The sequence below is a fragment of the Idiotropiscis lumnitzeri genome, chromosome 6 (assembly GCF_059441095.1).
Source record: "Idiotropiscis lumnitzeri isolate Australia: NSW breed Sydney's pygmy pipehorse chromosome 6, RoL_Ilum_1.0, whole genome shotgun sequence".
Lineage (NCBI taxonomy): Eukaryota > Metazoa > Chordata > Actinopteri > Syngnathiformes > Syngnathidae > Idiotropiscis > Idiotropiscis lumnitzeri.
This window is the reverse complement of record NC_142396.1, coordinates 10,734,744-10,758,398: the sequence shown is the minus strand read 5'-3', so window position 1 is coordinate 10,758,398 and position 23,655 is coordinate 10,734,744. Positions and strand designations below refer to the sequence as shown.

Genomic DNA, 23,655 nt, shown 5'->3' with positions numbered 1-23,655 from the left:
ATAAGGAGGTCATGAATTGTATGGAATTATGTACCTAGTGAAACGTTTATATATTAAATTGAACAAAAGTTTTCCTTTTCAAGGGATTGACAAAAAATAATCTGTAATAAGGAGGTCCTGAAATGTATGGAATTATGTACCTAGTGAAACGTTTATATATTAAATTGGACAAAAGTTTTCCTTTTCAAGGGATTGACAAAAAATAATCTGTAATAAGGAGGTCCTGAAATGTGTGGAATTATAGAAATAGAAATAGAAATAGAAGTCCCTTTATTGTCATTGTACTCAAGTGTGCAACGAGATTATGGGGCTCCCCTCTCCAGTGCAATACAACAATAATACAGACAAATATATAAATTAGATAAATAAATAAATAAGACAGTGCAATGGAATTTAGTACTGAATAGGGCACAAAGAAACACAGCACATCACAATTATGTACCTAGTGAAAAGTTTATATATTAAATTGAAAAAAAAATTTCCTTTTCAAGGAGTTCCTGAAATGTATGGAGTTGTGCATAAACCAGTAGGTTTTATCAGATCACGAGATTATTTGTTCAACTTCCCGCTGAACCGAAAAAGACTAATCCCTCAGGTGTTTCAAAAAGATAGCGACTCGCTCACGAGTTTCTTTTCGGGTTGGAGGGTTAAATAGATGGTTGTGTTTGACCAGAGACAGAAATTTTCTCAAACTCTGATGAGGACGTCTAGAGCGAGCGCTGGAAAAGCTTAACATTGGATCGTAAGGATAACACTTTGATCTTTGAGGACGTCGTGAACAAACGAAGGAGTGCCTAACAATGGAGCGTAAGTAAATACTTATAATTTCATCTATTTTTAACAATGCTTGTTTGCTAAACAATATTGTTTAAACCATACCTTTATATATATACTCAGAAATGCTGTTTTACAGAGGATCATCTGAATGATCAACGTAGATCAGCCTGTAAGTCTAATGTTATTATATTTATGATTCAAAAGTTCTTATAAACTGACTCGATGTCTTATCTATTTTATGACAGACACACAGACACACCAATCCGCTTTCACGCAAGTAACTGTGAAACTTGAAACACCACCAGAACAAGGTGAATATAGTTGCAAACAGATTTAAAATATCCCTAGACCGCTATCCCACACACTCTCTCTCTCTCTGTTCCAGCGACATCCGGAAGTACAACAGTGCGCTTCCGGGTGAATACGTCTTTCCCGTCGAATACGCCGGAGGGGGACACGAACATTTTTTGTAAGTTTCTAAAGTCTCATAATATATAAATAGATTCTTAATGTTTATAACATATCTGTTCGGTTGTGTGTGAACAAGGGCAGAGATGTTTTGAATGTGTTCCGAGGCGTTATCGTCTTTGAGATGTAGCTATATATTGTGTAACGATATGTTTGATAGCTGTTGTTGGTGACATGTGTTCCGAGTTATTGTCGTATGCTAAGCTTCCAATGTGTTGCTAACCAGATGCTATGTTGCTGCTGCATGTTGCTGCTGTGTATGACCTGTAGCCGGCATTTGCTATGTGTTCCGAGGCGTTATCGTCTTTGAGATGTAGCTATATATTGTGTAACGATATGTTTGATAGCTGTTGTTGGTGACATGTGTTCCGAGTTATTGCCGTATGCTAAGCTTCCAATGTGTTGCTAACCAGATGCTATGTGTTCCGAGGCGTTATCGTCTTTGAGATGTAGCTATATATTGTGTAACGATATGTTTGATAGCTGTTGTTGGTGACATGTGTTCCGAGTTATTACCGTATGCTAAGCTTCCAATGTGTTGCTAACCAGATGCTATGTGTTCCGAGGCGTTATCGTCTTTGAGATGTAGCTATATATTGTGTAACGATATGTGGACTATGGTTAGCGGATGGTCATCTTGTAAGGGCTTATGGAAGCATCTTGTGTTTACCGATCGGCCTTCTTCGAAGGATCTTGAATGTGTTATTATACTTGTCCTATTTGAAGTGTAGCTATATAATGTGTAGCTATATAAACGGTTTTTTGAGATAATAATTCTATTATTGATTTGATTAATCGGTTAACTATTAATACAATTTTTATTTACTTTTAATTAAGTATTTATTTTTTAAATATTTTTAAATTTTCTAATTTAGTATGTCTTTTAATTAAAAGTTTTGATTATTTTTCAACTTTTTAAATTTTTTATTTAGTATGTCTTTTAATTAAAAGTTTTGATTATTTTTCAACTTTTTAAATTTTTTTATTTTTCCACCGTAATAATTTTTAATCATGTAAAAATTTTTATTTTTTTAATTTATTATTAACTTTCTATTTATATTTTTTCCTGTTTTGAGATGATTGAAGATCTTACATATTTCTCGTGTGTCATATCTAGCACGTTATAGGGAGGGAGGTGTCAATGAGAACCCATCAGAGGGCCGTCGCATGGAAGGAGGTGTCAATGAGAACCCATCAGAGGGCCGTCGCATGGAAGGAGGCTCCAACGGGAACCCATCAAGGGCACGTCACATGGAAGGAGGTGCCATCGGTAATCCAGGATCAACCACATCGTCTCGTCGAAATGAGCAACCAATCAGACCTAGAAGTCCTATCCCAGGTAATGAGCGAGTCAGGCTTCAGAGAGAACGTCATGAGGTTCTAACAGAAGTTCTACGTACTTACAACAAACTGGTAGATCTGGCTGAGAAGCTCACAAATCCATGGTGATGTAGTATTTTCATTTTTATCTCTTGTAACATTTCTCTGATATATAATCCGTGTGTGTTTGTTATTGTGTAGTATACCATATACATTTCCACTAGATTACAGAAATCATTGCTTTTGTTTATGGTGTCAGACGCTAGTACAAGCATACCTAACGATCCATTCGCGGCGATAAGACAAATCGGCGATTTATAATCCTTTAGACCTAACAGACCCAAAACAGCGATATGGCGAACGATAATACACAACTGCTCGATCTAACAAGACACACATCAAATGATCAAACACAACCTCTAGACCTAACAATACTAGCATTAAACGGTCAAATACACACACAATCACAACCGCTTGATTTAACAACAGATGATCGCATACACACGCAATCACAACCGCTCGATCTAACAATATTCGCGTTAAACGATCAAATACAAACATCAGAAAGGGACCAGATACACACGCAATCACAACCACTAGACCTAGCATTACTCACATCAAACAATAATGGACAAACAGCGGATGTTCATTTATCAGTCCCCTCATTAAATCAGCAGGGGGGAACACAGACATCAGATGGTCATATACGCCCAAACGATCGCGCACAAACGCCACCTATCGAACTAACATTATTAAACTCAGTTCTTGATTTACCAAGCGCGCAGAACACATCAAATGAACACGAACCAATGACAACTGATGATGTTGATTTCACAAACGCACCTGCCACGCCAGATGAAATCACAAACGCCCTATCCACATCAGATGAAATCACAAAAGCACCGGCCGATCCAAATGAAATCACAAACGCCCTATCCACATCAGATGAAATCACAAAAGCACCGGCCGATCCAAATGAACATGAACCCATGCAGATTGCTGAATTCACAAACGCACCAGCCACATCAAACGGTCAAACTCAAACTTCAGGTGACCATTTAAACAACCAATCGTTAGAGGATTCAGTTGAACAGAGAGGTGGACATCGGGTAATCATACGAGATCGTTTCAATAATACAGAACTCAGGATCCCGTTAAACATACCAGAACCCGTTGATAACACTGATTTTCCAGCATTTTACACCGCTATCATGGGCTCGATAAATGAACAGATGGATCACGCATTATCGAACGTATTGCCTGGGGATATGGTTCAATTGGAAGTGGTGGGGGAAAATGTAAATATACATGAGACGGTTCGCATGTCAGACGACCCCGACGTATGTGAAAACGCTGTTCAAAATCTGCTCGATCGACTCGTACAGTCTAACGCACAAGTCCTGTTTGATAGACAACTAGAGTTTGTCATCCAAATTGTAAGTGATATTCGCGGAGGTATGGGTCAAAAACGTCGAATAGGCAGTCTTTTGGATCATGAAATACTTGTTAAAAAAAGAAAGCATTTACTGGTGCCGAACAATCCGGGTGATACACAACTATGCTTTGCTACATCGTTAGCGCTTTTAATGGATAACTCATTGACGGAGCAAGAGATCTATCGACAAGCACTCGAGTATCAAAGAGCTGTTGGGATGGATGAGACGACCCCTGTTGGATTTAATGATATCAATAAATTCGAGACGCTTTTGGGTCGTAAGATTGTGGTTCTATATAGAAAAGAAGGAGAGTTTGGACCATTGATTCATTTCGAGACAGAATACCCCAAAACCGCAGATCCCTTGGTGATGTTTTTACAAAATCAACACTTTTACGGCGTGAAAAGTCCAGTTGGTTTGATGGGATGTAGTTATTTCTGTTGTTATTGTTACAAGGGTTACAATAATAAGAATCTACATCAATGCCCCGGACATTGTCATGTTTGCATAGACCCGACCTGTAAAACTCGGCCTCTGAAACCCATCCTTTGCAAGGGCTGTAATAAATCATGTCGAAACGCTGTCTGCTATGCCAAGCATCAAATAACCGGTGGAAAAGTTGGCAGCTTTTGCGATAGATACAAAAAATGTCCAGATTGCGGCCTTAACTATTACAAGACCAATAATACACAAGAGGCAAAACATAACTGTTTAGTTAAAAAATGTGTCTCATGTAAAATGCCGCTGAAAGATACTGATATAACTAGGGAACAACATCAGTGTTATATCCAACCTCTCCCAAAACAAGAACCCCGTGAAAAAATCGTCTTCTATGACTTTGAAACATATGAGGATCAGGAAAAGGTGCACAAACCCTTTATGGTCTGCACAAAATCACTCCAAGGGGAAGAACATCAATGGGTAGGACCTGATTGCGCCGTAAAGCTCATTGAGCATTTCAGAAAACCTCGTTACAAAGGCACCACTCTTATAGCCCACAATGCTCGTTCATTTGATTCCCAGCTCATTGTATCAGCGATGATTGACATGGGTCTCGTTCCTAAGGTTATCTTGACTGGTAGTAAAATCTTATGTCTCAAGCTTGAGTCAAACTGTCTCAGATTCATCGACTCGCTATCATTTTTACCCATGCCTCTGAGCGCAATGCCTAAAACTCTAGGTTTTGAAGATCAATGTAAAGGGTATTTCCCTCACAAATTCAGCTCATTGGAAAATCTCAACTACGTGGGTTCCTATCCTCAACCATGTGAATATGGGTTAGAACGCATGACAACAGCCAACCGTACCAAATTCCTTGAATGGTATGAAAGAGAATGTCGGGGAACCTTTGATTTCAGGAAGGAGGCGCTGATGTACTGCAAAAACGATGTTGACATTCTAACCGAGGGTTGTACAAAATTTAGAAACGAGTTTCTAAACGAGACAGGCGTCGATCCATTCAATTATGTCACCATAGCATCAGCATGCATGGGCGTTTTCCGTACCAATTTTCTCCAACCTCAGACATTGGCTATAACATCATCCGATAATTACGCGAGACAATATAAAGCCTTCTCACATGCTTCCATCCAGTATTTGGAGTGGATCATACACAGTCAAAAATTGCCTATACAACACGCTTTGAACGGGGGTGAAAAACAACTCGGTCGCTACGTCGTGGATGGCTATGTTGAAATTGATGGTGTAAAACATGTTTTTGAATATCTAGGTTGTTTCTACCACGGTTGTCCCGATTGTTATACACCAACTGAACGTTTCCCTCTGACAAATCAAACCTTTCAAGAATTGTTTGATATTAGCCAGAAGAAACTCTCGACCTTGAAATCGGATCCGTGTGTGCGTCTCACGGTAATGAAAGAACACGTGTGGTTGAACATGAAGAAAACTCATCAGGGTGTGAAAGAGTTCCTGCTTACTTATCAACATCCTGAACCCCTAGCACCACGTCAGGCTCTTTTCGGGGGCAGAACCAGCGTATTCACATTGCGATACACGGCCTCTCTGAATGAGCAAGTGTTCTATGTCGATGTCACCTCTCTGTATCCTTATGTCAACAGCAACTGCGCCTATCCTCTCGGTCATCCGATCGTTATCCGCAAAGACTTTGCCGACCCACGTAAATATTTCGGGCTGATCAAAGCCAAAGTCTACCCACCACGCGGTCTCTTGTTGCCTTTGTTACCTTACAAAACAGCTAAAGGTAAACTGACGTTCCCTCTCTGTAGAACATGTGCCGAAATCAACAACCAAACCTCATCGTGTCACCACGATGACGAGAGCAGGGCTCTGCTCGGTGTTTGGGTCACTATTGAGTTTAACAAGGCTCTTGACCTTGGTTACAGATTGGTTGAAATTGTGGAGGTGTGGCATTTCGACTCAGTGAGCAATAACATCTTTAAAGCTTACATGAACACCTTCCTCAAGGGGAAGCAGGAAGCCTCTGGCTATCCATCCAATGTCACCGATCAGGTGGGGAGGGACAAATACATCAATGATTACATGACACATCAAGGTATCCGGCTGGATCCTGAACGCATCAAAGTGAATCCTGGTAAGAGACAGGTTTCTAAACTTTGTCTAAATTCTCTCTGGGGAAAATATGGTCAGAGAGATAATTTAAAACAAACAAAACTGACCAACAAACCCGAAGAATTTTTTAAAATCATGTTTTCGGGTTTGTATGACATCGATTACTTCGGTTTCATCAAATCAGACACCGCGATGATTCAATACAGCGACAAAAAGAACATTCTTTCACGACCCTCCGACACCTCAAACATCTTTGTGGCTTGCTTTACAACAGCCCATGCAAGATTGTTCATGTACAGATTTTTGGAGCAGTTACAAGACAGGGTTCTATACACTGACACAGACAGCCTCATCTACGTGGTCAGGGATGGGGAAACGGCTCTAAAACTAGGCCAGTATCTCGGTGATCTGACTGATGAATTGGACGGTGACAGCATTCAGGAATTTGTTTCGGCCGGTCCTAAAAGCTATGCCTATCAAACTCGAGATACTAAAAAAACGGTGATGAAGGTTAAAGGTATCACACAGACGCACGAAAGCGGTCTAAACATCAACTTTGACAGTGTCAAAGACTTAGTGGAGGGATACATATCCAGCACGACGCATGGCAACGAACCCGACACGCACTCGCTTAAGACACCACAACACAGCATCGTCCGTGATAAAAAAGGGTTTCGCGTCAGAAATACTTCATTCGTCAAAAAGTTTAGGGTGGTCTACGACAAACGAAGACTTTTGCCGGACGGACGTAGTGTGCCTTTTGGTTATTAAGGGGAAAATGGAATTATCACAGATCGAATTCGATCCGCGTCTCCAAGTGCCTTTTTCATGTTTGATCTCAGGGCCTAGCGGTTGTGGGAAAACATATTTTGTGAAACGTGTTTTGGAAGACTGTCAACATGTTATGAGAAATGTACCTGACAATATTGTATGGATTTATACCTCATATCAACCCTTGTACAACCAATTACAAAAGTTGATTAAAAACATAAAATTCCTAAAAGGTCTCCCAGAATCTTTTGATGACGAAGCCTTGTTCCCGTTACACCAGACTCATCTAATCATCCTTGATGATCTGATCTTCCAAGCATCGGACCATCCTGAAGTGGTGAAAATCTTTACCCAATATAGGCATCATAGAAATATGAGCGTCATATTGTTAACTCAGAATGTATTCCACCAAGGTAAATACAGTCGTACTATTAGTCTAAATAGTAATTACATGGTCTTGTTCAAAAATCCTCGGGATAAATTACAAACCAGTATTTTGGCTAATCAGATATTCCCTACGAAGAAAAATTATTTTTTAGAAAGTTTTGAAGATGCCACCAAAGACGCTCATGGGTATTTATTGGTGGATTTAACACCCACATGTCCAGAACAATACCGTTTGAGAACGGGTGTACTTCCTGATCAGTGGCCTACCGTCTACATTTCCAAAAATTGACATGTCCAAGCTTTTAAAAACAAACGCTCCGCAACTCAGGAACCTGTTTCAAGCCACGGCTAAGAGACGTAAAGACATACTAACCAGAGGTCCACCTTCTTTGATCAAGGTCCTCTGTGAAATTGCTTTCAATCTATTAAAGGGTCATATACCGCTTTCACCTTCACAGTTTAAGAAATTAAAAAAACAAAAGAAAATTATTAGACTATTGGCACGTAAAAAAACAAGTCTTAAGAAAAAACGCGCCTTTTTGACTCAAAGGGGTGGATTTATTCTTCCTCTGTTGGGAACAGTTGTACCCTTCCTAGGTAATCTTTTGGGTGGGTTAATCAACAAAAACTAGCCATCATGAGTTTGAAAACAGCCCAGAAAATGTTTCTTCTCACACCACAACAACTGGAACGTCTGAAAAAACCCGAACCTACCATCAGACAAACTGCCGAACAGGACATGGATGTGAAGATGAAGGCAGTTTTGGAAGATCAATCCTTGTCCCCTCATGAAAAAATAACAAGGTATCAGTCTTTACTTCATCGTTATTTAAGCCTTCTCAAACAAGGTGAAAAGGAAGAACGACCTCTGACCGTGTCTCTAACCCCTGAGGTTTTGAACCCTTCAAAGATTTCGAATGTTGAGGTACAAGACAAAATGGTGGGGAATGAAATCGAACCCTGGTTCGATATTCTGCATAACATTCCAACGCGTTATCGGAAAAACGCAGACTATGTTTTGAGAAAACTTAAGGATGCTGATAGAAGCTGGACCCCTCGTCATGAATTCATGTTTCAAGATAAGCCTATAAAAGGATCTCACATGACCGATTTACTCAGGCAGATTACTTTGACGAGTAAAAACATCGCGACTCGAACCCCTAGAGGCTGGAAGGAGTTTCTTCACACTCTACACGAACTCAATATTCCGGAGACCACCATCGTCAACCCTCACGCCCGTGACGAATTCAGACGGTTGAAACTCCGAGGTTCGTTAAGCTCTGATGATGACACAAACAAGAGGACATCCATTAGGAAGAAGAAAAAAACTAATAGAAAAAGACCCGCCCCTGTAAAGTGGGTGGGGTATTCCTCTTCATAAGTTTTAATGAAAAATCTAAAACCTTTGTATGTTTATACATGTGTTTTTATTCAATAAAATACATTTTAAATGATTACAGACAATGACAGGTTTGAAATTTTTTAAAAGAACATGCCGCTTGACCGGTACATGTCTTTTCCGCACAGGTTTGATAATGCTTTACAAAACTAGTTACCATGGCATCATTCTTTAACACATCATCCTTATAGCATGTTAACACATCCTGATAACTCAAACCACAGCCTCTATGTGTTAAATAATAGACGCAATGTTGACCACAGGTGATTGATAGCTCGTGTTGTAGACGTCTGTTATGATACAAAATACGATCGGAATGTTTTTTCAAAAAAGAGTTAATGTTTTGCGGATAATATTGAAATTCAGGAGGAAATCCAAAAGCGTCAAAAAAAGTACTGGTTCCATCTTTTTCCAACGTCAGAGCCAGCCAGTGTTCACCGGGTAAGTGTCGAGGATGTGTGTTGACGATGTAGAAGATTGGGGGGTTAGGCTGCAGCGAATTTATTTCATCCGAAGCGTAAACACCTCCAAATAAACGCCCTTGTAGACGTTTCATGAGTTGCTCCAGCTCTTTCCCGTTCATCAGTAATAATCCACTAATACCTGTCGTTTTGAATTTATTTCCAGGATGGAATCGTAGCAGGCGTACACAATAAGTGTGGTTGTGTGAGGGAGTGGGAGTCTAAATCTCATTTCTAACCTCAAACTTCCGCTGGAGACAGGTGCGAGAGCTCCTGAATCATCGTTGGGGTTTAAGTTAAAAACATACAGCGCATATCCACCGGAAAAATCCTCCCTGTTGATGCAAAGAGGTAAATCTTTCAAATGTCTTCCTGTCGATGTAAACAGGTTATGAAATTCTCGAACGGCGTTTCCTGCATTAAATTGGGGCTGGAAAGCTTTGGCTGGTATCTGTCTCCCCTCTTGGCAGAGCGCTAAATATTCCAAATGATGATGAGCGAAATTAAAGGGATTCAAATCTTTTCTGCCCACAAAGGCGTTGTGATTTACAAGACCTAACACCACATATCGAGGTGTATGACCGAGGAAAAGATTATCTTGTTGACAGGTTCTGGAATGTTGCGGGATGGAATAAGTTTTCACATTAATTCTTGATAACGGATACAAAGCATTTTCTTTGTTGAGAGCCGCAGCATGACCGATAGAGATGGCTGGTGAAACGGCGACTCTTTTCACAAAGAGGGAAGCGCCCACGATTTTCAGATGGTAGTTCACATCGGGAGGGCTCATAAAACAAAATTGGTCGTTGGCTTTGATGAGTTTCACTCGTAGATCCACGTTATTGAGAAGATGTCTCTCACAAAAAAATATGTCGGCATGTAGAGGTCCTATCACGGTGAATGTTCGGGAACCCAACACATATTCTGCTCTGCGCAGTAATCCTTTGTTAACAGCATCCCCCGTTAAGACTGTTGAATCCATATGCCCTGATGTATCTTTGTAAAACATAGCCGCTGTGAATTGGCTTCTTAGAGAGGCTTCTGAAAAGTTTAACAACGTCTCTATCATAGCTCTGTATGGATGGGTTGCGCTAGATTGCGAGATCAACCTGTCGCCTAATGTTACATCCACTTGTGAGAAGATTGTATTCAAAGGATAATTAATAATACCGACTCGTTGATCTGTGGGTAAATTGCTACCATCTCTGTTGAGTACCCTCAGGTGCAGCTGAAGCAGGGTGTCTGAGAGGTCGAGATATTTGGATCCTTCTCCAGGTATGAAAAACTCCACAGGACCATCATCGGTGAGAGCCGAGATAGGTAACATTTCCACATATTGACTTTGTTCGATTGATAGTTGTGTCATGGGTGGACTAAATAAATCCAGTTCAGTTAGGGTGCACTCTGCTGACTTGTGATGCAAAAGAGCCATGATGAATAACCCTAATGGTCAATTTTGGTTAAGAGAAAATATCCCCGGTGTTTCTTCGCCGTCTCCTTTTCTTGACTGATTTCTTCTTGGACACGCGTTTGCGTTTTTTAGGCTCTCTCAACCTTTGTCCGATGGGTCTTTTTGCAGGTCTTCGTGCCAGAACCATTAAACCCGAACCTTCTTGAGGCTCCGCCTTACGGTTTATTCGTTCTAACACCCGACCGGCTACATCTGTTGCAATGTTTTTCGCAGCCGTTTGCAGGTGAGGTCTGGCAACGCTGAACCCTCTTTTGATTAATGGACTCACAAAACGAAATAATTTGGCAAAGATTGAACCCAATCCACGCCCATATTGGACCGGTAATCCATGAAAACCTGATAACGACCCACCCGCTTGGTTTTCGTAATAATCGACAAAACGGTAAAGATCATGATGCGTATCCAATACAACCATTTTTCTATCTGGGTCTAAAGTGCAGAGTAGCGATAACTTTACCGCGTGTAAATCCCACGGGTTGATTCTGATCCGTCTTAACTTCGATTCTTATATCCTCAATATGCTTCCTACTAACAGGCATGTAATAAAGAGGATTAAAGGCTTTAAATACAATGTCACCGTGATTATCATCGATGGGTATCGTTCTCAAGAGCGGAGCGAAAGCGTCACCCACAGCCTGATGATACACCACGTCTGTATAAACATATAGATGGTACATCCCCGCTTTTATATCCGCAGGATGTTGGCTCGCTGTCCACTGGGGTCCGCAGGTAACCCATTCATCGGGTAACGCCCCAAAAATGTAGGCTAACGCGGGACGAAAGCGTATCTTGTAATGACCATTCCCTGCCCAGAAAAATCTCTCCTTTAAATAATGGTATACAACATGGATTTCCGGATGGATCTTTTTGAGGAGCGCTTCCACATCTTGTCCTATTTTCTTAATATTATCGTAGTACCCAGCCGACAGGCTTAAGGATTTGATGGTGAATTTGTTTTCATCATAGTAAAGAGGTGCCAAAGCACCTGTTGTTGGTTCACCGTTTTCCCATGCATCTACATAGTCAAAAGATGCTTGATCTTCAGGCACGTTGAACCATGTATGGGGGTAGGATATTTCACTCAGAGCTACTTCCCAATTACCTTCGAGATCGATATGATGAGCCAGATTCACTCTGTATTCAGCTATCGTATTGTCTACATACACATCAGAACTTGCATTGGAGGGTAAGGTGACGTAAAACCCCCCTTCAAGATTCGGATCCATGTTGGTAAATGTCGAGATTCGTTGTAAAGCTTCTTATTTATACGTCGACGACTTGTGTAGCGGGGACCCAACTGTCATATTTCACAGGCCAGCCCTTCCAACGTATGAGAAACTGTTTCTGTCCGCCGACTTTACGCCGTTTGATAATCTTCTCCACTTGAAAGATTTGATCCTTGGATATCGTGACTTTCTGGAGCTCGTGTGCATAAAAAGTTCCTTGCACTATTTCACCGTCGTAGTCTTTAAGCTTGTAAACAGGTGGAAAACGCGGTACACACTCCGCTATCGTAAATAACTCGTCTGTAAAACTCTGTTCATATTTCTTGTCAAACACACCTCGCACTTTTGATATTCTAACGAGATCTCCTTGTTTAAATATCATTTTTATTCTATCACTACCCCCAGAGGGTATGTTGCCGTACAAGTTTTGGAAGACAAGCCATGTGTTATCCGGTGTGACTTGGTTAGGTTTCATTTTTATACTTGTATGATAACTTTCATTGTAACTATCGATTAAATCTTGTAATACGTCGATATAACGACGTGTGTTGTTGGCGGTGAAATATCGCCACATTCGAGTTTTTAAAGTTCGATTAAACCTTTCGACCACCGAGGCTTTCAAATCACTGGCTGTTGCAAAATGATTAATATTGTGTTTTTTCATCAACCTCTGAAATTGCGTGTTGAAGAACTCCTTCCCCTTGTCTGTTTGTAACTTTTTAGGGATGCCGCTAAAGGATAAGACCGACTCAAAGGCTCGAACAACTTCTGGCCCCGTCTTGTTCATCAGCACACGGGCATACGCTCGTTTTGAGAACACATCGATGATTGTGAGTAGGTATTTAAAACCATCGTTGTACTCGGTCAGAGCTTGCATATCACATAGATCGGCTTGGAATTGATTCATAGGACTGGACACAAAAACTCTGTTCCTAGGGAAATGAATTCGTGCTGGTTTGTGCAAGGTGTATGCATCTTGCGAAGATAAAAAATCCTTGACTTTATGACGCGTCACTTTTTGACCCATTTTCTCCGACGCAGCTAAATGAAGGCGTTCTACACCTCCAAAGCTGGCTGGATGAGCGGGGTCGTAGTACAGTTTTTTCAACCACCGCTTAACGCTCATGACGGTTTATGATTTAGTGACAAACATCACATCGCTATTTATCTAAACACACAGACAGACACAAAAGCATCTTTTTAAAAACATCCATTTTTTATTGAAAGAAGGTTAAGTATGGTTACACGTGATAAGGATTCTCTAAGATGTAAAAAGTCTATAGGTCAGGGTTAAAACAGATGGATTAACTTTTGATTCTAACAGGTCTTCAAACAGCTTCAATTCGTGCGCGAGATCCACAGGTTGTTGATGACGGAGACGGTATCTTATCACATCGTTAAACAGCGTGAGTATGGTAAGTACATGTCCTACACTTATCGCATTTTCCCAATTTTCCAAAATATTTTGAAACGTGTCGATCAATCCCGAGCGACTCAAAAATATGACATGTTGCACAAACAATTCCCAAGGCTCCTGAAAAATTGTTAAAGACATGGCACGCACTTTTTGCATAAACAATAAAAAATTTTCAATGAAAGGGTCTTTATCATCGGGGTTATATGTAATTGCTCTATTTATTATATCTGCCCACCCTTGGCTTCTATAGCCAAAAAACGATAATTTTCTGAAGACATTACCCATTTTTTATTCAAAGTTAATATTTTCTATAAGATATTCTTCGAAAGTATCAAGTTGATCACGATATATCATAAAACATATGGGCTCATCCGCTTTAAGGCGGTCCGGTAAGTCCTTTACGAGTGCTAAATCCACCATTAAGATCTCTGCAATTCGCTTGACTGTTTCTTTATCCGCTTTTACAGAACACAAATCCAACAAGTAGTGAATACACGGTAAAAACTTTTTACCGCAAAGGATGGGCATGATGCGGTCATAGTGCAGTCTTAGATAATAACAATTGCATAGGTATCTATAGCTATGCAAACAACCCCTTTTTTTGTGATACTTTATCAAAAAACGTCTGACCATGTAAATAATAGCCGCCTTAACAACTAATACGACATCCATATCAATCCATCCCTTAGGAGGATTATCCCATGACATATGTTTTGCCTCATCTTCGGAAATAGGTGCTGGTCCGTGGTCAGGGTCGTTGACGGTCTGAACCTTGATCTCCGTGGTTTGTGGAGAATCAGCCTGGTCGGACCAACTGGACAGTTGTACCTTCTCGTTTTGTGAAGATTCGGCCGACGAGGTGGGGGTCATCGGAGGTGTCGACGACGGGGTCGGCGAAACGGGACGACTCCACCCTGAATACGATGGCTCGCCGTTGTTGTACGAGGGTGCAACAGGTCTTGCTAAGATTCCTGGGCCCCCCATCCACAAGGAGTATGATGGCACAGTCTGGTCCTCGCCTGTTTTTGTAGAGGGTCCATCCTGGTCTACATTTGTAGAGGTCTCAACCTGTTCCATGTTTGTAGTTGTAAAGGTTTCCACAACATCCATATTCAGATCTTGATCGCATGTAGGTTCATCCACACCGCTATCTGTAATACAAAGATACCATGATTAAATATTAGAAAGCTATATAGTTAAAGATTAATTGCATCGTTTACCTGAAGAGATTTCTGCAATGTTGTTGTCAATATGATCAGGTGCGGCGATGGTTGTCACCCTTCGGGCCTTGCTGTTCACACCCAGATGACGTCTTGGTCTACACGTCTTCATTTCTTTCACGAGCTGGAAAAATTGTCTTGTCTGTGCAGAGCGTGACTTGGGCTTTACTTATACTGGTTTGAGACCGGGGGAGGGTTAAAAGGCGTGGTTCGATTGGCCAAATGTAGCCAACAGATACATGTCCAGACAAGTAAACATGACTCGGCAGATTTTACAAAAAGGTAAGGAGGAGGAGGGTGGTCGCCCGGATGCCCACGGCTGCCCATCGATCGACAGGATGTCGCCACTCACTATCTTTTGAAACACCTTGAGGCTGCTGCAGGCTTGGAGGGTGTCTATGCAAGACGCCGCGTCTTGCCCGGACAAACCCCCAAGCCTGCACAATACCATGTTTAAACTTATGTCGCTGGGAATATGTCCAGACATGTTTGCAAAAAGGGCAAATATCAACCGAATAAACATATTATTCAAAGGTAATAACAACGCCTGCTCTTCTCAACTCGTATTATTTCACTCGTTTAATTTAATTTTATACATCTACATTATTTAATTAGATATAGCTCATTTCATTGGATGCTTTATATACTTCAGATATTTAAATATGGATGACCTATATCCACCGAATAAACATCTTATTCAAAGGTAAAAACAACGCCTGCTCTTTTCAACTCATATTATTTCACTCGTTTAATTTAATTTTATTTATTTAAATAGAACATTGCATTGGATGCTTTATATACTTCAGATATTAAAATATGAATAACATAAGTACAGTTTGGGTTGGGGACGCACGCACGCAGGGAACACATTGTTTTTAACATAAGAAGCATACAGTTTGGGAGGGGGGCCAAGCCCCCCTCCCAATCACACACACAACGTCATCACAACGAGACAAAAAGCGTAATTCTGTAGGCGGGGGCCCTTGGCCCACACACACACACACACATACAACGTCATCACAACGAGACAAAAAGCGTAATTCTGTAGGCGGGGCCCACTTCGACAAAAGCGTAATTCTGTAGGAGTGGTATTAAACCTTCAACGGGCAGGGAATATGTAAATATTTTGAAATAGGTGGCTGGAGATTGGATAGTTTTAACACAGGGGCGGGGATAGCGGCCATTTTGGACAAAAGCGTAATTCTGTAGGCGGGGACAACGAGACAAAAGCGTAATTCTGTAGGCGGGGCTATGACGTCATCAAAATTTAAAAAAGCGTAATTCTATTATCTCTGTCATGTTCAAGTGAAGAGATTCATAAAAAAAATTTTTTTAAAAAAACAGCCAATCAAGCTGGAGAACCTTTGATGGAATTTATTTATAGGGCTTAAAAAGCAGCAGTCATCACTGAATGAAAGGGCCCTCTGTTCATATTTAGACGCACTTTACAACTGTGTCATTGAGAATGATTTGCTAACATGCTATCAAACTCAAACATTACCCAAAAGCAACCCGAACTTTGTTTCCACTAAGCCGTTTGGTGCCATTTATTTTCAGCGTTTTCATTGTGGAGGGTCTCAAAAGGATTCCTCTGTCCTCAGTGAGCCTTCACATCAGCTCCAGACACCTCTGATAACTAACATGCATGTGTGGCAGTGTTGATCTCCCTCGACACACGTCTATGGGACTCGGTGTGGGGCCAGTCTCTAATTGCTATCCACAGCCTTTAAGATTATGTTATTTTTCTGGACTATCCTCTCATTTGCACCCAGATTCTTTACAGGAGTGAGTGGTACGACATAAACACTCCCACCACACGCCAAAAACACTTGCTGGCTCAAAACCCCAGTCCTATTCCATCCAAAAAACGAAGAGGACAGGTTTAAAAAAAAACGGGAAAGGATCCAAAATAACAGTTCATGATCTCCAACATCAGTCACTATGAAATTTAAGGCTTGTTTCACACTATAGATGAGGCGTGGGCAAACTACGGCCCGGGGGCCACATGCGGCCCATTAAACATTTTAATCCGGCCCGCCGAAATTGAAAAACATTAAATGAATAAACCTCGTTAGTTTATTATTTTCAAAATACTGTGGATTTTCAATGATATATGTTGTTGTAATGCTTTTGTTCACTTTCATTTAAAATTAAATGAATTTTTATTCTACTATGAAGTGCGGTTACCAAAACACTCCATCCCTCTGCTCCTGGTCCGGCCCCTCTGTCATATTTTAGAACCCATTGTGACCTGCCAATCAAAATGTTTGCCCACCCCTGCTATAGATGGATTTCTCTGGTCCAAAGCAGTTTGTAAAATTGGTCCCTTTCCTATTCCAGTTTGGTTTAATGCAATCACAACAAACCACATGAGCGTAGTTCTGCTCTTTTTGTTTGCAAGACTGGAAAAAGGACACAACCAAAGACTGGTTGGTGGGGTAAGAACCAATAATTGGGCCAACTATGAGAACGTTTCCCCCCGTCAGTTTAGTGTCAAAGGCTTGATTATTGGAATATAAAATTAGAAAATTATCCAAAGCCTTAATCCTGTGGTGTCAGAGTGTGAAGAGTAGGTTTTTCTGTCAATGTTCAAACTGTTTAATAATTAGCATGGCAAATCCTTTTGAGAGTGGTCACCATCAACACAGAGTAAACTTTTTCTTGACCAATTTTATCATCATTATCGTGTGGAGTCACTCAAATTGTACATGTCAATTAAGAAGTTTAAAATTGATGTGTATATCTGGCCTTAGTCAATTCAGTTAACTGGTTACGACTTGTAAGGTACACAACTCAACTCCACAAGTATTTGGTTTGAATTGAGAATTGTTGGTTTTGTCCACATCAGATGTTAAAACTGAAGCACCCGATGCAGAGATCATCATCCTGTCAACACACCCCACGATGGAAAAATGTAAAATGTACCATGGCAAACAAATATTAAATGTGCCGATTGTAGGAAATGTGTCTTAAGACAATCTATTAAAGTGATTCATAAGCCGACATGTTTTCTCTTAAAAGGACACAACTGTGTTGTGGAGTGTACCCAAGGTGTCAGAAAGAATTACAAACAAGCCCAGCCAGGTTAAAATAACCAGAGGAGGACAAGTGCATCACGCGTTATATAAGTTACTTTCATGACTCATTTGTGTAGGGTACCCAAGTAAAAGCACTTGATCCACCGTCTCAAGAGGAGGCCTCGCTAGGACAATACAATGGATCCGATTAGTCAGATGTCTGTCGTGTGTCAGGCGTGGATGACGGAAAGAGTGGAAGATCTTTGGCATTAACGCTGGCAGGCTGCCCACGCTGCCGCCAAAAGAGTGACGGAGTGCAAACGGTGCATGTGTGGAGTGTGGGATGTGCATTTGCACTTTTCCCAGTCAGAAATTTCAGGTGTGTTCTGCAAAGCAACATTACTGTTAAGAGTTATGTGGAGTGTCTTTTAATATATTCTGTTAATAAAGTTGATCAATTATGACCCTTTTTTCCCGACTAGAAAGGGGGGCCCCGGTTTAAGAAAGAACTCCAGTCCTACGGTGGATTGGTTAGATGCGAGAAAGCCACTCAGCATTAACGCCTAAGTTGGAAGGAGAAACTGCAACAAATGACAACAACTGAATTAGCGCACTGTTTTTACTTTTCATTGAACAAGAGTTTTATTAAAGATGAGACTAAGGGCCAGCTGCAGCAAAAGCGGACTCTGGAGTATAACATTGCATAGCTTAAACGCAGCAACAGTTTATCCTCAGAATAGTCAAACGTCTCTGGATATCTACACAACTAAAAAGCGCCCTGCAAGGTATGATTTGTTCCACTTGGACATGATAGCACAGCATCTGGTGATATTGAACAAAAATGACAAAAATAATAAGCATCAACAGCAGTAGCACATCAAAATTAAATGTCAAATAGCTGACCAGAATTAAAGCCCAGGCGGTGTATTCCCTCACGACTCAGCGAGCGGGAATCCTACTTGAAAGACTGAAAAACTCTCATTCCATCAAAGCATAAGCACATAAAAATCCTTACACTTTGAATATCACTAAATCTTAATAACAGGCGTGAAGTGAGCACAGTCTCACTACAGGGAATATAAATCATGTGGAAGCCCCATAAATCCATCGACAACATGTACTCTCTTTGGCTAAAATCGTTTTCCAGTAACTTTTTTTTTTTTATTGAATTACTCACTTAGCTAAGAAAAAAAACAAGATTCCTTAAAAACAGATCAAGATAATTATGAACATGATTTCTGTAACTATAAAATATTAGATGGATAGTTTCGGTCAAACATAAAACAAGACACTAACTACACTGACCGCCTGCTAAAAAAAAAAAAAAGGAAAAAAAGAAAACCCTCCCGTACTCTCAAATGATCTCAGGTGAAAGCACTCAGCACTCAGTCAAGAGATATCCAGTGGCTCTCTAGCTAGGAAGACACAGTAGACATGATCAAATGCAAAAAAAAATTTTTTTTTTTATTTAAAAAAAGGGAAAAAATTCACTTTGGTCAGCGCAGAGGCTCATTTAACATTCAAGGCTGCGAAATGCTTTAATGCTGCAGACTTTTTGTGTTGGGATGAAGACAAGGACACACAAAAACAAACACTAAACATCTCCTTGTACAAAAATGTCACTGTCTTAGGCTAAAGAGATTTCTTCAAATATCTCAATGAATGACGAATAATTGTCTTTTATTTTCTTGAGAGGGTGAATTTTTATCAAAATTGTAAAAACAAAAAAATAAATCAATTTTTGAACTTGCTATAAATCATATAATTTCATTCCGTGAGGTACACCTATATATATTTACATTATCTACACCGCTGGCAGGAGAAAGTTTCCCAAAGTGGACAAGTCCAACATTCATTGATGACCCCTGGGTCCTAAAGGGTGTTAATCGGTTTTGCCGACATGCCCGTCCAGAGAAGCGGTGGTCCTGCCTAATTGTGAACGACTGCCCGATAATGTAGCTTTGGGCTCGTCTGAGGCAAACATAGGACCTGAGGCAGGCCAGACACTTTTTAGTCAAGGGATCCCCCGCCCTCCCCATCCGCCCTAACGCCCGCCCCCCTGGTATCCCCCGACTCCAAACTCAAAGCAAACAGCATGTAATGTCAGAGGATCCAAGGCCTAAGCAAACAAGCCAGTTGGCCGGCGCTGCCGTGATGAGAGGAGGGCTCGGAAAAGCGCTATCTGACAGGGGGAGATGTTAACAGCTCTTGATAAGCGGCGTGGAGGAGAGGAGCGAGGGGGTTTGCAGCAGAGGAGAGACTGACAAGGACAATCACAGAAAGAGGGAGGGGCGTTATGGTTTACTCCAAGGCAGTTTTTACTCCTTACAGCCATTTCCGTTAAGGCCTTATCCCACTGAGGGGCGAACGTTTGCGACAGTTGGTGAAGGTTAATGAAACGTTCACGTCAGGGTTCGTTCAAGGTCGCAAACAGTCGTAAAACGTTTGCCAGACGTTCGCCAAATTTTTTGGGTGTTTTTTTTTCTTTTCTTGTTGCAACTACAGGTTGAACATGTTCGGCGTCAAGGAAAGTACAGGTGAACGTCTGGCGACCATTTGTGAACGTTTGCGACCTTGAACGAACTTTTTGTCGTCGCTCAGTGGCATAGAGGAATTTTTCAAAAAGTTATCCTGTAAGTTATTTTGCAGGAATTTTCTATTTTTTTTTTTAAACAAGTGGTTTGTACAACTTTGCATGTTTTTACAGTTGTTTAATTTTTCCACCGGCAGAACTTTTAAACCTTTTACAGTCTACCGGTACTTTTTTTTTTGTTTGTTTTAAACTCAAATTTTTTTTTTACCGACACAACGTCTGGCATTTTCTCTTTACTTTTGTTATAAAATGCGCAACCTTTGGCTTTTTCACGGTGGGAGACAGGAGAAAAACGACTGACATGCACAATCAGAGATACAGGGAGCACAAATTCATTCCAAGTCTGTTTTCACTCCTCCGAGTGCTTCACCTTGCCGAGAGCTTATTGTCGAGCGGGTATACTTGATGTTTGTCTGACATTTCCCCCCTTTGAGCCACTTTTCACACGGCTTGTCAGTCACAGCCACTCCACGCATCACTCCCACTCAGGTCCACCACCCCGATAGAGCATTAACCCGCCGTATTGTGTCCACCATCAATCCGCAAAGTGTTGTGCTGTCTGGTGAGTGGACAAACATGTGGCAGGCAGACTTGCGCCGTTGCTCCGTGAACGAGTTGTGGAAGGCCCAGAGGCTACGGCAGTGTGCTATATAGGCAGACAACAGGCTTCCTCGCCTCATGGAGTGTAATTAAAGAGGAGGCTGGACCGTATTGACGAGGAAAACCGCCGCATGCCCTTGAAGGAACATCTGCACTGGAGAAAAATAAGCCAATTATGTTGCTCTGTGTGTGCGTGCGTGTGTGTGTGTGTGTGTGTGTCCGTGTGCAGGAAGGAGAAGGCTGTTTATATTAAGTCTTTAAAGCGGCTGCCTCAAGGAATCTCCGGCTGTTTTTCCACCTTACGTTTGTGACGTGAATTCACTTTAAAGGGGACATGCAGAAATGGGAAAGTTCATTTCCGACACAAACTAGCACAAAGTTCAGTTGACAAATTTTAAAATGGACTAGTTCTGTTGATAGCACATAATTCATTTTTTTTTAAACAAAGTTCACCATTACAAAAATGAACAAGTTCATAGTTTGTTTGTTTTGTCTTTTAAACAATGTGTTCTGGTCTGAGCCATTATCCTCGGAATATTGGCAGTTGCCCATTCTGTCTACACTCATAGACAGCTGCAACTTTCACCCGACAATTTCATGAGGAAAACCTGTTGCAAAATAAATGCTGAATGCTAAATGTTTTTTTTAATGGTGAATTCAATCAAAAACGGGACTGTAGTCCTTAATAGGCAAGCAAAAATACAATTAAAGGTAAAAACCAGGCTGAGGTAGGAAATGAGATGTCACACACACACACAAACTAAACCTCCCTTTAGTCTTCAGGCGACCGTAAAATGATGACGCACCTGAAACCACCCAACCCTCCACAACACCTCACAAATTCCAAAAGGTAAATGCTTTAATGTCTAATGCCTATCAGGGACTAACAAATAGTAACTTACTTTACTATTTTCAAATTGTAAAAAAAAAATGCTTCAGACAGCACGGCATTCTAGTGCAGGTGTGGGCAAACTACGTCCCGGGGGCCACATGTGGCCCATGAACGCTTTAATCCGGCCCACCAAACTTGGAAAAAATTAAATGCATAAACCTGAATTTAAATGTTTTATTTTCCAAATACTGTGGTTTTTCAAAGACGTATATATTGTTGGAATGATTTTGTTCACTATCATTTAAAATTAAATGGATTTAGTTTCTCCGATGAGGTGAGGTAACCAAAACACTCCATCCACCTGCTCCTTGTCCGGCCCCTCTGTCAAATTTTAGAACCCATTGTGGCCCGCCAATCAAAAAGTTTGCCCACCTCTGCTCTAATGGTTAGTACACACCCCTAGCAGTTTTAAGGTCACAGGTTCAGATCCTGACCCTGGCGTCGCTGTGTAAAGTTTGCACGTTCTCCCCATACTTGCACTGGTTGTCTCAAGATAGTCTGGCTCCATGCCACATTCCAAAAACGTACATGCTAGGTTCACTTAAGACTCTAAAAATGTCCAAAAAATGTACCCGACCTCTCAGCCAAAATCAGCTGGAATAGGCTCCTGCTCACCTGCAATCTAAACGAGAAATGCTTTACAAAGTGGATGAATGTAAAATGTATTTCATTCAAGGTAAAATTTCCACATATTAGTTTGTTAAATAAATGTAATACAGCCTGTAACATTACAATGTGGCTCTGTTGCGGCTATCGTCAAGCTGTAGCCTCTTGCCCGGCTGCTTCTTATTTTCCCACAGTGTCCCTCCCTCAAATCTTTATCTGCAGCTTTGAGACTTCAAGGCCCCTTTAGATGAATGCATTTAGCCTGACCTCAGCCCGGGCCTCTGAGAACTCTCTTCAAAACATCCTCCTGCGTGGCAGAACAACACAGGGTTTCACCATATAACAGCCCAGACGCACCTCCCACACGGAAGAAGCCGCCGGGACTCCAAGGTCACATTAACTCAAAAGCACCATTGACAACATGGTAGCCATTTGTAGATAGAGGAAACCTCAAACAACATGTGTTTTCAAGCAATGTAAATCTTTTAATTCCATCACTGATGTTTTATGGATAAAAAAAAAAAATCAATAGCAGCTTGCAGGTCAGCCCAGCATGTTCACAAATCAACTGAAAGCGCAATAAAGTCCATCAGGAAGCACAGGAGAAGTCACTAGGGAAAGGTCGCTAGCTTGATTTCCACTATTTGTTCTGAGGGTTGCGTGGAGGAGAGTTCCGAGGGGTGGTTGTTTGAGAATCCCAACCGACCATGGGAGCAGTCAACAATTCTACAATAGAAAGAACTCACAGAAATATTTTCCCACCATTAAAGGTCTATGCCACTGATGAGAGGACAAAGGAGCTGAAGGTAAAGACAAAGGTTGGAGACAAAAACTATTTCGCAATGAGTTTCTACGCAATTCATCTTTGATGAATGTGATATTTTAGATAATAAGACTTCATCCACCAAACTGTATTGCGATTGGGGAATCTTCACAATGGAAATCCTGGAGAATCTTTAGATGATCCAAATGGACAACAACTATTTTGCGTACACGGCAAGCCTTCATTTTTTTGCGGTTAATGGGGAGCAGAACCCCGCAGAA

The 23,655-nt window shown here is 41.1% G+C and overlaps 3 protein-coding genes and 1 long non-coding RNA gene across 15 annotated transcripts in view; 2 read left to right on the top strand and 2 right to left on the bottom strand.

Moving 5' to 3' along the window:
• Nucleotides 1–23,655, bottom strand: part of LOC148335215 (insulin-like growth factor 1 receptor) — a 97,410-nt gene that overhangs the window by 60,225 nt on the left and 13,530 nt on the right. The window lies entirely within an intron of this gene.
• On the top strand, nucleotides 349–1,246 carry LOC148335218 (uncharacterized). The gene is made up of 4 exons (XR_015844029.1): nucleotides 349–807; nucleotides 898–946; nucleotides 1,023–1,088; nucleotides 1,163–1,246. It is a non-coding gene; the product is annotated as an uncharacterized LOC148335218 (long non-coding RNA).
• Nucleotides 2,362–14,874, top strand: LOC148335217 (uncharacterized). Of its 12 annotated transcripts, none has more exons than XR_015844025.1 (5): nucleotides 2,362–9,920; nucleotides 10,792–10,889; nucleotides 12,990–13,096; nucleotides 13,591–13,681; nucleotides 14,418–14,874. XR_015844025.1 is itself a non-coding variant. In XM_088297872.1 (5 exons), the coding sequence occupies exons 2-5, from the start codon at nucleotides 10,847–10,849 to the stop codon at nucleotides 14,450–14,452; spliced, it is 276 nt and encodes a 91-aa protein (XP_088153998.1). In that variant the 5' UTR covers nucleotides 2,362–2,584; nucleotides 9,736–10,846; the 3' UTR covers nucleotides 14,453–14,874. The 12 variants fall into 12 exon arrangements, 1 of the variants encoding a protein (XP_088153998.1); XR_015844027.1 differs by having other exon boundaries at nucleotides 11,149–13,096; XR_015844022.1 differs by having other exon boundaries at nucleotides 10,783–10,889.
• On the bottom strand, nucleotides 13,462–15,140 carry LOC148335216 (uncharacterized). The gene is made up of 2 exons (XM_088297880.1): nucleotides 14,904–15,140; nucleotides 13,462–14,834 (listed from the first exon to the last, which is right to left on the bottom strand). Exons 1-2 carry the CDS (start codon nucleotides 15,013–15,015, stop codon nucleotides 13,972–13,974), a joined length of 975 nt encoding a protein of 324 aa, XP_088154006.1. The 5' UTR covers nucleotides 15,016–15,140; the 3' UTR covers nucleotides 13,462–13,971.